This window comes from Danio rerio, chromosome 13, assembly GCF_052040795.2.
Source record: "Danio rerio strain M-AB ecotype USA chromosome 13, GRCz13ab, whole genome shotgun sequence".
NCBI classification, from domain to species: Eukaryota; Metazoa; Chordata; class Actinopteri; order Cypriniformes; family Danionidae; genus Danio; species Danio rerio.
Window position 1 is genome coordinate 7,102,501 of NC_141033.1, and position 13,385 is coordinate 7,115,885.

The 13,385-nt window shown below is 35.0% G+C and overlaps 1 protein-coding gene across 1 annotated transcript in view; it reads left to right on the forward strand.

Moving 5' to 3' along the window:
* The window catches only part of csmd1b (CUB and Sushi multiple domains 1b), a 223,062-nt gene that overhangs the window by 175,390 nt on the left and 34,287 nt on the right, over positions 1–13,385 (forward strand). Inside the window, exons 33-36 of the mRNA XM_087278763.1 lie at positions 442–615; positions 2,546–2,728; positions 10,555–10,731; positions 12,888–13,067. Coding sequence (XP_087134889.1) covers positions 442–615; positions 2,546–2,728; positions 10,555–10,731; positions 12,888–13,067 — 714 coding nt within the window. The remainder of the gene's footprint in view (positions 1–441; positions 616–2,545; positions 2,729–10,554; positions 10,732–12,887; positions 13,068–13,385) is intronic.

The window sequence follows — 13,385 nt, forward strand, 5'->3', positions numbered from 1 at the left end:
AGGCTTCTTTTAAAAGATAGTATGACAATGTATGAGAGACATCATTGTGGAAAAAAAAAAATTTCAAAAATTTGAACGAAGTGAACAAAGTGACATGTTCAATATATATATATATATATATATATTACGAATCTGTGGGGGGCAATAAAAAAAAACAAAAAAAAAAAAACAAAAACAAAACAAAACAAAACAAAACAAAACAAATAAAAATAAAATAAATGTTTGGGCTGAACAACCAGTCAATACCTAATGTGCAAAAAAGATGCAAAAAAGCTAAAGTCAAATAAATGTGTGTTTGTTTTTCCTATACTAAATGTGATTTTATGTAACAAAAATGTAAACTGAATGCTAAACATTCGATGATATTATATAATGATATCCTGAGGAACACTGAAGTTGTTGCTGTTTTAGCATCTTATTTTATCTTGCTCTCCTCCATAGCAATATCCTGCGGTGATCCCGGAACACCGCCGTTTGCTCAAATGTCGAGCCAGAAGTTCACCTACCGAGCCGTGGTCCATTACTCCTGCAGCCAGGGCCGGACTCTGTTGGGGAACGGGACGCGTCAGTGTCTGGAGGACGGGCGCTGGAGTGGCTCGCCGCCCTACTGCTCAGGTACACACATCAACAGGTGGCAGCGCCTCAGGGGGAGAGACTGCAGACAGGCCAGCCAGCTGATCTTTAAGTCCCTGTCTGAGCAACTCAGCTTACTTCAGATTTAAGTGTCTGTCCGTGCCCAGAGAGATCTTAAAGTTTAAACAGTAACTGCTGTTGACTTCAGTCTAGATAACACATGCTTCATGGAGCCTTCTTTTATTGTGTGTTCATGTTGCTATACATATATATATATATATATATATATATATATATATATATATATATATATATATATATATATATATATATATATATATATATATATATATATACATGAAGCGTTCAGATGCAAAAGCTTCATTTTTTTCATAGGTACCCGTGTGTATGTTCAATAATTTCTCTTTAATTGCAAAGAATAGGTTATTGTCATTGCTTTCAAGTTGAAATAATTGAACATAAACACAGGAGGCTGAGAAAAATGTTCATTTTAAAAGAATAAGTCAAATGACACTTAGAGGTTTTTGCATCTGAACTCTTCATATATAATGAGAATGTAAACAAAACCCCCTCCGAAAACCATTGCGTTCCCTTTGTTGTGTACTTTGAAATTTGAATGCAGCCGAGGCTCATGACAACAAAAATAATGTAGGATAAACAAAAATAAACAATGTAGGATAAGTTAATAGTTTTTTTATTTATAGTAGAATTACTGTATACTAGGTAGACTTTTAAAAAGCCTACTAAATAATAATAATAATAATAATAATAATAATAATAATAATAATAATAATCAACAGCCTGAGGTATTAAAACATTTGTTTTGTCCATTACATTACAAACCACAAGAGAGGGCATTTTGTTTCAGCAGGATAGCGCTCCTTCTCATACTTCAGCCTCTATATCAAAGTACCTGAAAGCAAAGAGGGTCAAGGTGCTCCAGGATTGACCAGCCCAGTCACCAGAGATGAACATTATTGAGCATGTCTGGGGTATTATGAAGGAGGAGGCACTGTAGGTTAATCCAAGGAATCTTGATGAACTCTGGGAGTCCTGCTAGGATGCTTTCTTTGCCATTCCAGATGAGTTTATTAATACATTTTATGAGTCATTGCAGAGAAGTATGGATGCAGTCCTCCAAACTCATGGGAGTCATACACAATGTTATTTTTTTTCCACTGCACCATGACTTTCCAAGTGACAAGACTTTTTTCTAAGTGTAGTTAGACCTTACTGTCTTAATTAAATAATTAAAAATCAAGGCATGTTCATCTTTTATTTTGGTACATAAGAGTAATCTAGAGGCCTTTGCCTTTCATATAAGCTACTTTTGATGCCAGATGATCAACTAATCAAGTTATTATCTGTTGTTCCCAAAACTTGGATAGGCAACAAGACTTTTGTCAGGTAGTTATTGTTAATTTCCCAAATGATGATACATTCCTGAACTATGAATTACTATTATTATTATCAAAAATATAATAATAATAATAATAATAATAATAATAATAATAATAATAATAATAATTATTATTATTATTATTATTATTATTATTATTATTATTATTATATTATTTTACTATAATATCTTTGAAATAAAACAATAAACTACATTTTAAGTACTCTGATTTTGCAAATAAGCACAGAAACATTGATTGCACGTGATTTTTAATGTAGCTTTGTTCCCTCTGTCTTAAATTCCTGAGTGCTGAAGAAGAGTTCAGAAAGTATACACATTAAGAGCAAGCTATATTAGTGATGTTTTAGCATTCTCAAGAGACCCACCATGAGCTCTTAGATTGATTTTTAAAAATATGTGCATCATAAAAATCCAGGAAGTCCTAAAGAAAATAAATGACAAACATTTCTGTTGCCAAGGCTGGTTTAGATGATTTATTTATTTATTTATTTGTTTATTTATTTATTTATTCATTCATTTATTTAATTTCAGGTGATAATCCAGGATTCTGTGGGGATCCGGGAGTTCCTTCTCACGGTTCTCGTCTTGGGGAGGAATTCAGACATAAAAGCCTTCTAAGGTTCATGTGTGAAGCCGGCTATACACTGATCGGATCTTCAGAGCGCACATGCCTGCAGAACGGCTCATGGAGTGGAACTCAGCCTGTGTGTGAAGGTGAGACTCACTTATTTACCATATATAGAGCTGAAGTCAAGATTATTAGCCCTCCTGGGATTTTTTCCCCCCTTTTTCAAATGTTTCCCTAGTTATGTGTAACAGAGCAATAATTTTTTAACAGTATTTCCTGTAATATTTTTTTTTCCTGGAGAAAGTCCAGGCTCAAATAAAAGCAGTTTTAATGAGCAATATCACACGAGTAGCAGTGCAACATGGTCGTATACCGGCACTGCTGAGAGCCATGCGTTGGCACACCACATCACACCAAACGCACTTTTTGTGTTTAAAGGTGTCTTTTAGAATGATTTACTAATGACTGCAAGCATTTTGAGTGCTGCTTATGCACCCTGTGCACCTCGCGTTTTAACCACCTGCTGAGCTTTGCGTTTTTTCCGTTGCACACTTTGCGCCCGCAGTTGAAAAAGTCAACCCTGAGCGGAAAAAGCGCTTTACGTCAGCGTTTTACATCAGTTATCTCTATTTCATTCTCCAATCAAGTGAAAGCAGATGCGGGGTTTCGTTGAGGTGACTGCAGTGTTTGTGTTGTTAAGATGACTTTTTGAAGAAGAAGGAAAGACTCATGGTTGCTGTTTTGAGTAATCTGATGCTGTATGATTTTAAAAATCTTGAATATCACAATATTATTAAACATTCAAACTATAACAATATCAACAACAACACTCTCGCACATTACCTATTTTAGCTGATTTAGTTGTTGCGTAACAACATTAAATGCGCATTCTCGTGTTTTCAGAACGCAAAAAGCGATTTTGGTGTGATCGGCTTCTTAGTGTCCCACTAGTAACAATATACAGCCATTGTACAAAAGTTTGATGGCATAATTGTTTATATAACATGGAGAGTCTAAAAATCCTTTTGTATGAGGAACTACTTTCTTACACCATTTATTTACATCTGCAGCTGACGTCAGAACAGCAGAACCCGTTGCTACTTCACAAACGTCATTTACTCATACGCTAGTAATAGTATTAGAATGATTCTCTAGCGTAATGTCTAAAGTGATAACAAAGCAGGTGATTTTGCTCACATTTTAAGATTATAAGGCTGGATGGAATAAAATTCCATCAGTCTAACGACATTTCCCAGTATTTCTCTGTTGCAATCGGGATACCACAATAATTAACCCTGAAAAGTCAAAGCAAAGCAAACACTACCAGATTACTATAGTATGAATAGAGCACTACAGCATACAAAAGAGAGTGATCGACTAAGAATGACATTTACCTGTTTAATAATGATTTGATCAGTTGTTGTTTGAAATATGCTGAGTTTTTCTCCTCTTAGGGCTTATTATGCGGTCTTTGTCGCTATCTTGTAGCAGTCATAGCTGGATACTGACTAGCTGAATCTCCGAAATTATACATATTTAAAATAGGCACTATCCTTAGAAATAAACTGCATGGTTGCAATCTAAACAACTGCATTCTTGCCTCAAAAGTACAATTATGTTGTCCAACAGCTGGAAAATGTGTCAGTGAGTTTATTGATCTGTTTTCACTCTATGTGGGAGAAGTAATACAGAAGGGTGAGGAGGCTGCATGAGTGCTGTTATTGTAGAATATCACGTTGCTACCAGCCAATCCGATTTGAGAACCAGACAGAACTGTTGAATATATATTTTTTAAACCAAGTTAGTATTTTTAGCCCCCTTAAGCATTATTCTTTTTCGATTGACTACAGAAAAAACCATTGATTAAGCTAATTACCCTTACTTGCCTAATTACCTTAGTTAAGCCTTTAAATGTCACTTTAAGCTGAATTAAAGTATCTTAAAAACATCTAGTAAAATGGCAAAGACAAAAGAACTTAGTTATTAAAAATTTGGGTCAGTTGGCATTTCTGTGTGGAGTTTGCATGTTCTCCACATGTTAACGTGGGTTTTCTTCGGGTGCTCTGGTTTCCCCCACAAGTCCAAAAACATATGATATAGGTGAATTGGTTAAGTTAAATTGTCCGTAGTGTATGTGTGTGTATGAGTGTTTATAGATGTTTCCCAGTGATTGGGAACTGGATGGGCATCCGCTGCATAATAAACATATGCTGGATAAATTGGCGGATCACTCCATTGTGGGGACCCCAGAACAGAAATTGAGTAAAAAAAATATAGGGGGGTGGCTAATAATTCAGGAAGGCTAATAATTCTGACTTCAACTGTACCTGTAGTAAGGGACCCAAGGTAAAATGCACGAGGGCACTGCTTTGCTCTTGAGCTTAATTTGTTCTGAAAGGCAAACATCCCTTCAAGCGAACTGTGTCCTAATGAGAAAAATACATGTTTTTTATTTATTTATTTATTTTTTTGTGTGTGTCCTTAAAAAAAGCTGTAATATAAGTAAAACCAGCTCAAATTACAGCTTGTACTCTTTGTTTCTGAAGCTCTCGTAACCTGCTCGACTCACTCTTTTCCTGGATTGTACACTGTAATTAGTGTACAATTGATCTTTTGATGCTAGCTGGCCTAAAAATCGGTAATTGCCAGTTAACTCAAGGAGTCTGGTTAGTGGAGGCACACAAAAGCGCCTGTCATTAGCATGGTGCGTAATGATATATCACTGCAATAAAGATTTGTGAATAGAGCACTCTAGCTAACTGGTAAATGGAAGTACTCGACAATTTGAAATGTTTTAATGACTAAGCATTTCCCTCAGCATAAAAAGTTGAAAACTGGAGTATTAATTGGATGTTGTAGACAGCGGTGATTGCAGTTTAAAATGTTCACTCTTGTTTATGATAATTAAAATGTTACCTTTCTTGCATAGTCTCTGATTTTATTTATTTAATCTAATGTATTCTCATTGGCTTGGAAGGTTTGTAGTAAAACTGGTTAATGCTGAGGTGCTTCAAGTCAGTTTGTGTAGAGTTATCATTAAATGTGATACGCTCAAACATAACCATAGTAGCACAGTGACAAGTGCTGAATACTTCTATCTGCATCCAACATGCATTCCATTTATTTTCTTTTCGGCTTAGTCCCTGTATTAATCTGTGGTCGAAACAGTGGAATGAACCACCAACTTATCTAGAATATGTTTTACGCAGCGGATGCCCTTCCAGCCGCAACTCATAATGGGGAAACACCCATACTGACTCAATACCACACATACACTACGGACAATTTACCCTACCCAATTCCCCTGTACTGCATGTCTTTGCACTTGTGGGGGAAAACGGTGCACCCTGAAGAAATCCACACGAACACAGAGAGAAGTGCATTCCTTTAATATTAATAATAATACATGTTCAATTTGTATTATTTAAATTAAATTGTTATTAGTAAAATAATAAAAATATTAATCAAATAATTGGTACCACTTTTAAAAAAATGGTCCATTGTTAATTGTTAATGGTTAGTAACATATTTATTTAGGTATTTAGGCATTTACTAGCATGAACAAACTATTAGTATTACATTTGTTATGGTATTTATTTATCTTGGTTAATGTAAGTTAATGTTGTTTAATTTAAACAACGTTAGTTCATGCTAGTTCATATTAACTCATGGTGCATTAATTTAAACAAGCACAACTTTGGATATTAATAATGCATTAGTAAATGCTGAACAATGATTAATAAATGCTTTACAGATTATTGATACTTAGTTAATGTTAGTAAATGCATTACTAGTGGACCATTATTCTAACGTGTTACTAAATATTTTAAATATGTTTAATATTTTAATTATTATCCAATTAGAAATTATTAATACTAATTATTCATTCATTCATTCATTTTCTTGTTGGCTTAGTCCCTTTAATAATCCGGGGTCGCCACAGCGAAATGCACCGCCAACTTATCCAGCAAGTTTTTACGCAGCGGATGCCCTTCCAGCCACAACCTATCTCTGGGAAACAACCACACACACATTCACACACACACTCATACACTACGGACAATTTAGCCTACCCAATTCACCTGTACCGCATGTCTTTGGACTGTGGGGGAAACCGGAGCACCCGGAGGAAACCCACGCGAAGGCAGGGAAAACATGCAAACTCCACACAGTCCACTACTGATTGCCATTGGTACCCTTTTGACAGTGGAAATGCATGCCCGATAAAGGTGACTTAAGTTACAATGACTTTGGGAAAGCAGGCAGCAGGTCCTGATTTGTTAATCAGGAGGACCCTGAGAATTCCCGGTAGGCTGGTCCGTTTTTTTGGCTGCAAGTCCATAGCTATTTCTCGCAACCCTTTGAGCAAAATGCAGCCTGCAGGTTAATGATGATATAACATTGTAACATGATGATCATTCAACCCCAAAGAGCTGCACCTTGGTAAATATATGAATTCAAATAATTAATATCAATGAATATTACACCTTCTCAATGAAAATCAGATGTTTCAATCTGACATAACTTGATTGGAAATCTAAAATGGGGGGAAAAAGATTAAGCCATCAACAGAAAGTAATATTGCGGTGTAAGGTCCACCCAGTTGGCCCAATGCCGGTGTCCACTGGTGGATGAAGGTTCACTGCATGTTCGATCTTTCCAGTGCACAATGTTGATTTATATTAAACTTAACTCATATCTGACTCCAATTTTAGTATGAGGTGGTTTAGAATATTAATATATTTATCCTCGTTTTATCTGACTCCAATCATAAAACATTAAGAAGATTATATCAATATGTAATTTAGATAAATGTTTGAACCGTTTGTCTTCACTAGTAACTATTACATCCGTTCATTCGGGTGCTCATGTCGCTCAGAGAAATCGCCTCGGCCGAAGGCGTCCCTCACGGTCACACTCCGGTCAGTCTTGAATATTAAACAGAGGTAAATTGACTAATACTTTAGATGGCCGCTACCAGCGCGCTCGTTCTAAAATACTTTAGTTAGTCCCGCTTAGATGTACACCTTTGAGTTAAGACAATCATCATTTCTAATTAGAGGTTAGGGCATTAATATAAATGTACCCGACTACTGGACTCTATAGTAACTTTGGTTTTCACCAAGCCCATGGTTTCCCATATGAACTTAATTTAGAATAATATTACCTTCAAACAAAGGTCGGGTACCCAATCTAGGTTAGTCGTGCAACACCTTGTTGACCTAGACGGAAGTTATCGCCCTTTCCACCTAAGTACACATGAATCAATATCAAGAGTCAGCCGGATCGCTAAAACACAATTAGTGTGCCAATGCTCCATCTCAATTGGATTTTAGTCCGTCTACTGACCTGACGCAAGACGTGCGGAAACAAGGATACAGCGTAATCTACTTGAATTAATAATTACAGAGTAAACAAAATATGGTCAAACATTACAATTTATTAGTCAGGTAAATGTATTATGCCAATTCAATCAGTCAATTCATAAATGATCAATACAAAACATCAAATTATCAAAGATAAATCCAAGATGAAAAAGATGCATTCCTGACTTTGAAATATACATAACATGGGGCAGACCCCATGTTATGGGCTGATCTGGTTAGGCAGAATCGCCCTGAGTCCTTCTTAGGCCTTACCTTAAATAATCCAAGAATTCCCTCAAGGAAGGGGGTGTGAACAAAAGGCATTCACACTTAGTGGCAAAAGATGTTCAAAAGATGCCTGAAGTTATATATTTATTGTTCTGATTATGTCTAATTCTGAGAGAATGAGACCATTGTACCAATCGCACTGAGACATTTCAAATGATATCAAACATGATAATTAAAGTCAGTTTGGTTAATCTAAAACATTCAAACATTGAAATGACCATATGCGTGAGTTGGGGGATGAAGCTGAGTTTCAGATGCAAATGCAGCAGGAACTGGTTTTTCCCGCATACCCCTTGCTGAGTTGTGAAGTTACCAGTCTCTGTTTTCAGCTCATGTTGTGAATTGTCAAAGATATCAGAATATTTGCAATATTTCAATTCTTACAGCGGTTAAAAGAGTCTTGCAGTGATTAAGTAGTCAGCATATTGTGTTATGATGCCGCCGACCTGAGTTCGAACCTCACCTGAGTATTTTTTTTTTTCATTTTTAGTATTAAGACATATAATTCTGTTTAAGTTACTTATTTTTACTTGGGTTACTTTTATTTTACTTTTGTTTTTGTGTGACCACCATTACAAAGGACAGGATATCTATAAAGAATTTTGCACAGAATATATATATATATATATATATATATATATATATATATATATATATATATATATATATATATATATATATATATTCATTTATTGCAGGAAAGGTCATTGTGATGTTTTTGAGAATAGTGTTGGAGATTTAGCTCCCCTTTAATGTTCTCATATTTATGAAAAACTTTTACAGTTGTGTTCTTGAAAAAGACGTGATAGAGTCATTAGAAACTGATTTGAAAATGACGTTATTTGTCGTGAACTGAGGTGGGCCGGTCTAAGGCTTGAAACTCCAGAGCTGAAAAGGAGTCCCTCTCCGGCCCTGGGAGGCGTTAACATTAAGACCAGTCGCTCAGCCATTGTTTTTTTTATGATATACTTAGGCTCAAGATGCTTTTGGGGAGCGCAGCCCTGTACTGCATATTTTTAACATTCACCAATATCATTGCACAGCTCCACTGTATATCACATATTGCGATTTTGTTTTTCTCACATGAAAACACATCAAATAAACCTTCCGGAAACTGAAAGACACTCCAGGAACTATTATACCCTATATATATATATATATATTTTAGAATGCAATAACACTGTACCCTGTAGCTACTCAATGAGTAAAGTACTGTACATTTATTCATAAATAAATAAGGGCTGTAACATATTTTAACAGATTGCTGTCGGGGGTTAACACAATGTTGGATATAAGTACAGTTGTGTGGATAAAGGCAATCATTTCTAAAATGCCTGATATGAAACCCAAGTCTGTTGCCACTTACACATAATAATATAATTAACACATACACAATAATAACTTAGAATTCGGCAATGTATCTGTTTACAGCATTGGACTCCACTGTAATCGTGTTAGCTCTGAATTGCTCAGGCTGTTTCTTCTTTTAATTAAGTTAAACGTTAAATTGGAAGTTTGATGATAATACAGATGAAGTGACTTCTGTATTAAGTGACTGCAGCTATTACAACAACAGAACTGATCGATGAAATAAGACACAAAGAGAAGAATGGCAGATTTCAACACAGGCTCATTCTGAAAACGTAGCCCTATATACGTTTCTGGAGATCGTGATTTATGTAGTCAGAAGTAGAGGTGTGTCGCTGTTCCTTTTCGCGCCTTTACCCGCTTACCTCCGTATGAGGAGCCTTCCCGTTGTTACCAGATTGTCTGGTTGCCCGACACGTATGTCGATCGGACTTAAGACGCAGAGCGGAGTTGGCCGTGACAACAGTGTTTGAGTCCTGTAAAGAACGGTTTCAGAAAGCGAGTAAGACAAAAACAAAAGATACAAAATAAAATAAATGAAAATGAACAGTTTTATTATTGCTATTATTGTCGTATGGACACCCAACCATTTTAGGGTCGTCACATATCTCTGTTCTATTACAATCCAAAATCTAATTAACTACATTGAAGCATATCATTTTACTGCCCTTATCTGTACGAACAGGGGGAAAAGGGGGGAGGGGGGCAGGGGGGACTCATCAAAATCTCAAACTAATTGGAATTGGAAGTTTTTCTACCTTGCCAAAAAAAATAAATAAATAAATAAAACATGATGTTTGTGGTTTAATTTGAAGTGTTTTGCTTGGTGTGCTAGATATGTTTCACAGTATAGTGTGTGCCATTTTTTCAGTCCCGCAGCGCTGCAGTCTTTTGCTTCTCACATATTGAAGTTCTCTCTTTAAGTTCCTTGTCTTTGATTCCCTTCCCAGCTGTATCCTGTGGTAATCCTGGAACGCCAGCCTATGCCAAGATCGTCTTCAGCGACGGGATGTTGTTTTCCAACTCAGTGACATATGCCTGCTGGGAGGGCTACAAGACCTCTGGACTCACTACTCGCCATTGCACCACCAACGGCACCTGGACCGGCTCTGCGCCAGATTGCATCAGTTAGAACCGCAGCCTTTATTCTATTTGATAACTAGAAACTGTTTTATTCCAATTTTCTGTGTGTGTTCTGTGTGCTTTAGTTACACTTAACTGCATTTTATGTAAACTGTGTTGTGATATTCTCTATGATATTCCTGATATTTTATAGTTTTTGTGTAATAACAAAACAATAACAAGACAATATACAATGGGGTTCAAATGTAAAATACAAAGTGCAAGAAAGAAAGAGAAAAAGGGGGATGTAGAAGAAAAAAATAATCCAACAATTGCTGTACAAAGCAGGTTAACAACCAATTCAAGGTTACTTGCTATTTATAGATTGCTACCCAAATTTGCAGCGTTGTGCATATTATTTTTTTTTCTAATATCAGATTTATTTAAGCATTTATTTATTCATTTTATTTGTTTGTCCATTCGTTCGCTAGCTCGTTTGTTCATTTATTTATTTATTTATTTATTTATTTATTTATTTATTTATTTATTTATTTATTCGTTCATTCATATATTTATTTATTTTGGTTAATTGTATGTTTGTTTGTTTGTTTGGTTGTTCATTACTTTATTTCTTTGTTCCTTCGTTCGATTACTTACTTATTTATTTATTTATTCTTTCATTTGTTTATTCGTTTTATTTGTTTATTAATTGATTGATTGATTGATTGATTGATTGATTGATTGATTGATTGATTGATTGATTGATTGATTGATTGTTTTGGATAAACATGATTACTAAAGATGTGTTTAATAGACATCTAATAGATGTCTAAACACAGACAAAAATTTGAACTGGCAGTGAAAATCTAACAGATATCAATGAATAGCCCAAAACAAGACCATCAAATACAAAGGGTAGACAGATTCCACATGCGTAGTCTTTCATCCTTGTGTATTTAATGGCTAGTCTAGTTTTGGGCTATGTTTAGAGGTCTATTAAGTTCCCTCTGACACCCTAAATCTAGTCTTGTTTTAGCCCAGTCTATGTCTATGCTTGTCTATAAACATCTTTTAAACCCAGGTTTTACACAAACTAACAGTTTATTTATTTATTTGTTTGTTTAATTGTTTATTTATTAATTTAGGTATAACATTGTGGATAAACATATTTCCAAACAATCAATTTTGGATTTAATAGACGTCTAATAGACGTCTAAATATAAACAAAGATTATGACTGGTAGTAAAAATCTAATAGGTATCTAAGAATAGCCCAAAACTAGTTACCAAATAAAAAGATGAGACAGATTCCACATATGTAGTCATTTATTATTGTGTATTTAATGGTTAGTCTAGTTTTGGGCTACTAGACATCTATTAGATTCCCACTGACAGCTCAAATTTAGCCTCGCTTTAGCCTAGTCGACTACTGTTTGTTTAGATGTCTATAAACTTCTTTAAACCCAGGTTTTACACAAACTAACAGTTCTAGCAATTAAAACAAAAGTTAACCACAATTCAATTAAAATACATTCACTCCAAATGTCAAATATAAAGACCAACAAAGAAAGAGAAAAGGGGGATGTAAGGGGAGAAAATAATCCAATAATGACCGATTCAAGGTTCTTTGCTATTTGTAGGATGATTATCAAATTTGCAACATTGTGCGTGTTTTTATTTATTCAGATTTATTTATTTATTTATTTATTTATTTATTTGTTCGTTCATTCGTTCGTTTGTTTGTTTGTTTGTTCGTTCGTTCATTCGTTCGTTCATTCATTTATTTATTTATCTGTTTATTTATGTATAACATTGTTGATAAACATGTTTTTAACCAATAAATGTTTTAAGACGTCTAAACTATTTTTATTTGTATGGGCAGTGAAAATCTAATAGATATCTAAAAATACCCCAAAACTAGTCATCAAATACAAAGAATAGACAGATTCCACATGTATAATCATTCATTTTTGTGTATTTTATGACTAATCTCGTCTTGGGCTATTCTTAGATGTCTTAGATCCAAAGTTTTAGCCTTGATTTAGCCTAGCCGTTTTAGTCTGTTTAGATGCCTATTAGACTTCTTTTATTCACAGGTTTTACACAAACTAAGATTTTTGGTTATTAAAACAAAATTAATTTAGACATTCAGTCAATTTAAGTAAATTAAGATTATCAGAATGTCAAGAATATCTGTGTTAGCTTGTTCTCTATTTTTGTAGTTATCAGCTGTGGAGATCCTGGTCCAATCGCCAATGGAATTTACATCGGAAAAGAGTTCATATTCAACAAAACCGTCCACTATCGCTGTAACCCTGGATATGAAATGGATCCCCTCGATTCATCTGTACTACGATGCAGCAAAGATGGCACTTGGAATCAGACCAAACCAAGCTGCAAAGGTAAGTTTCACTTCCAAATCTGCAAGATATCTCCATTTTCTCTCTTGGCTGTTCGTCAAACAGCTTCGCGAGAGCTTTTAAAAAATACACTAATATTATGGGCTTCTTTGCATTCCAACATCAAAAGTCTTTCAGATGTTTTTTGATCTTTTACTTTATTTATTTATTTTTCTTTTACTCGCCTGGCATGTAAGATTATTCACTTGCGAACTCCAAGGAAATGTGTAGGATCTATGTTACAAGATGTCAGAATGAAATCAGTGAGTAGTGCAATGCTGACAGCTCAGCCTCCTCACGACCATTTTCTAGAAAACATCA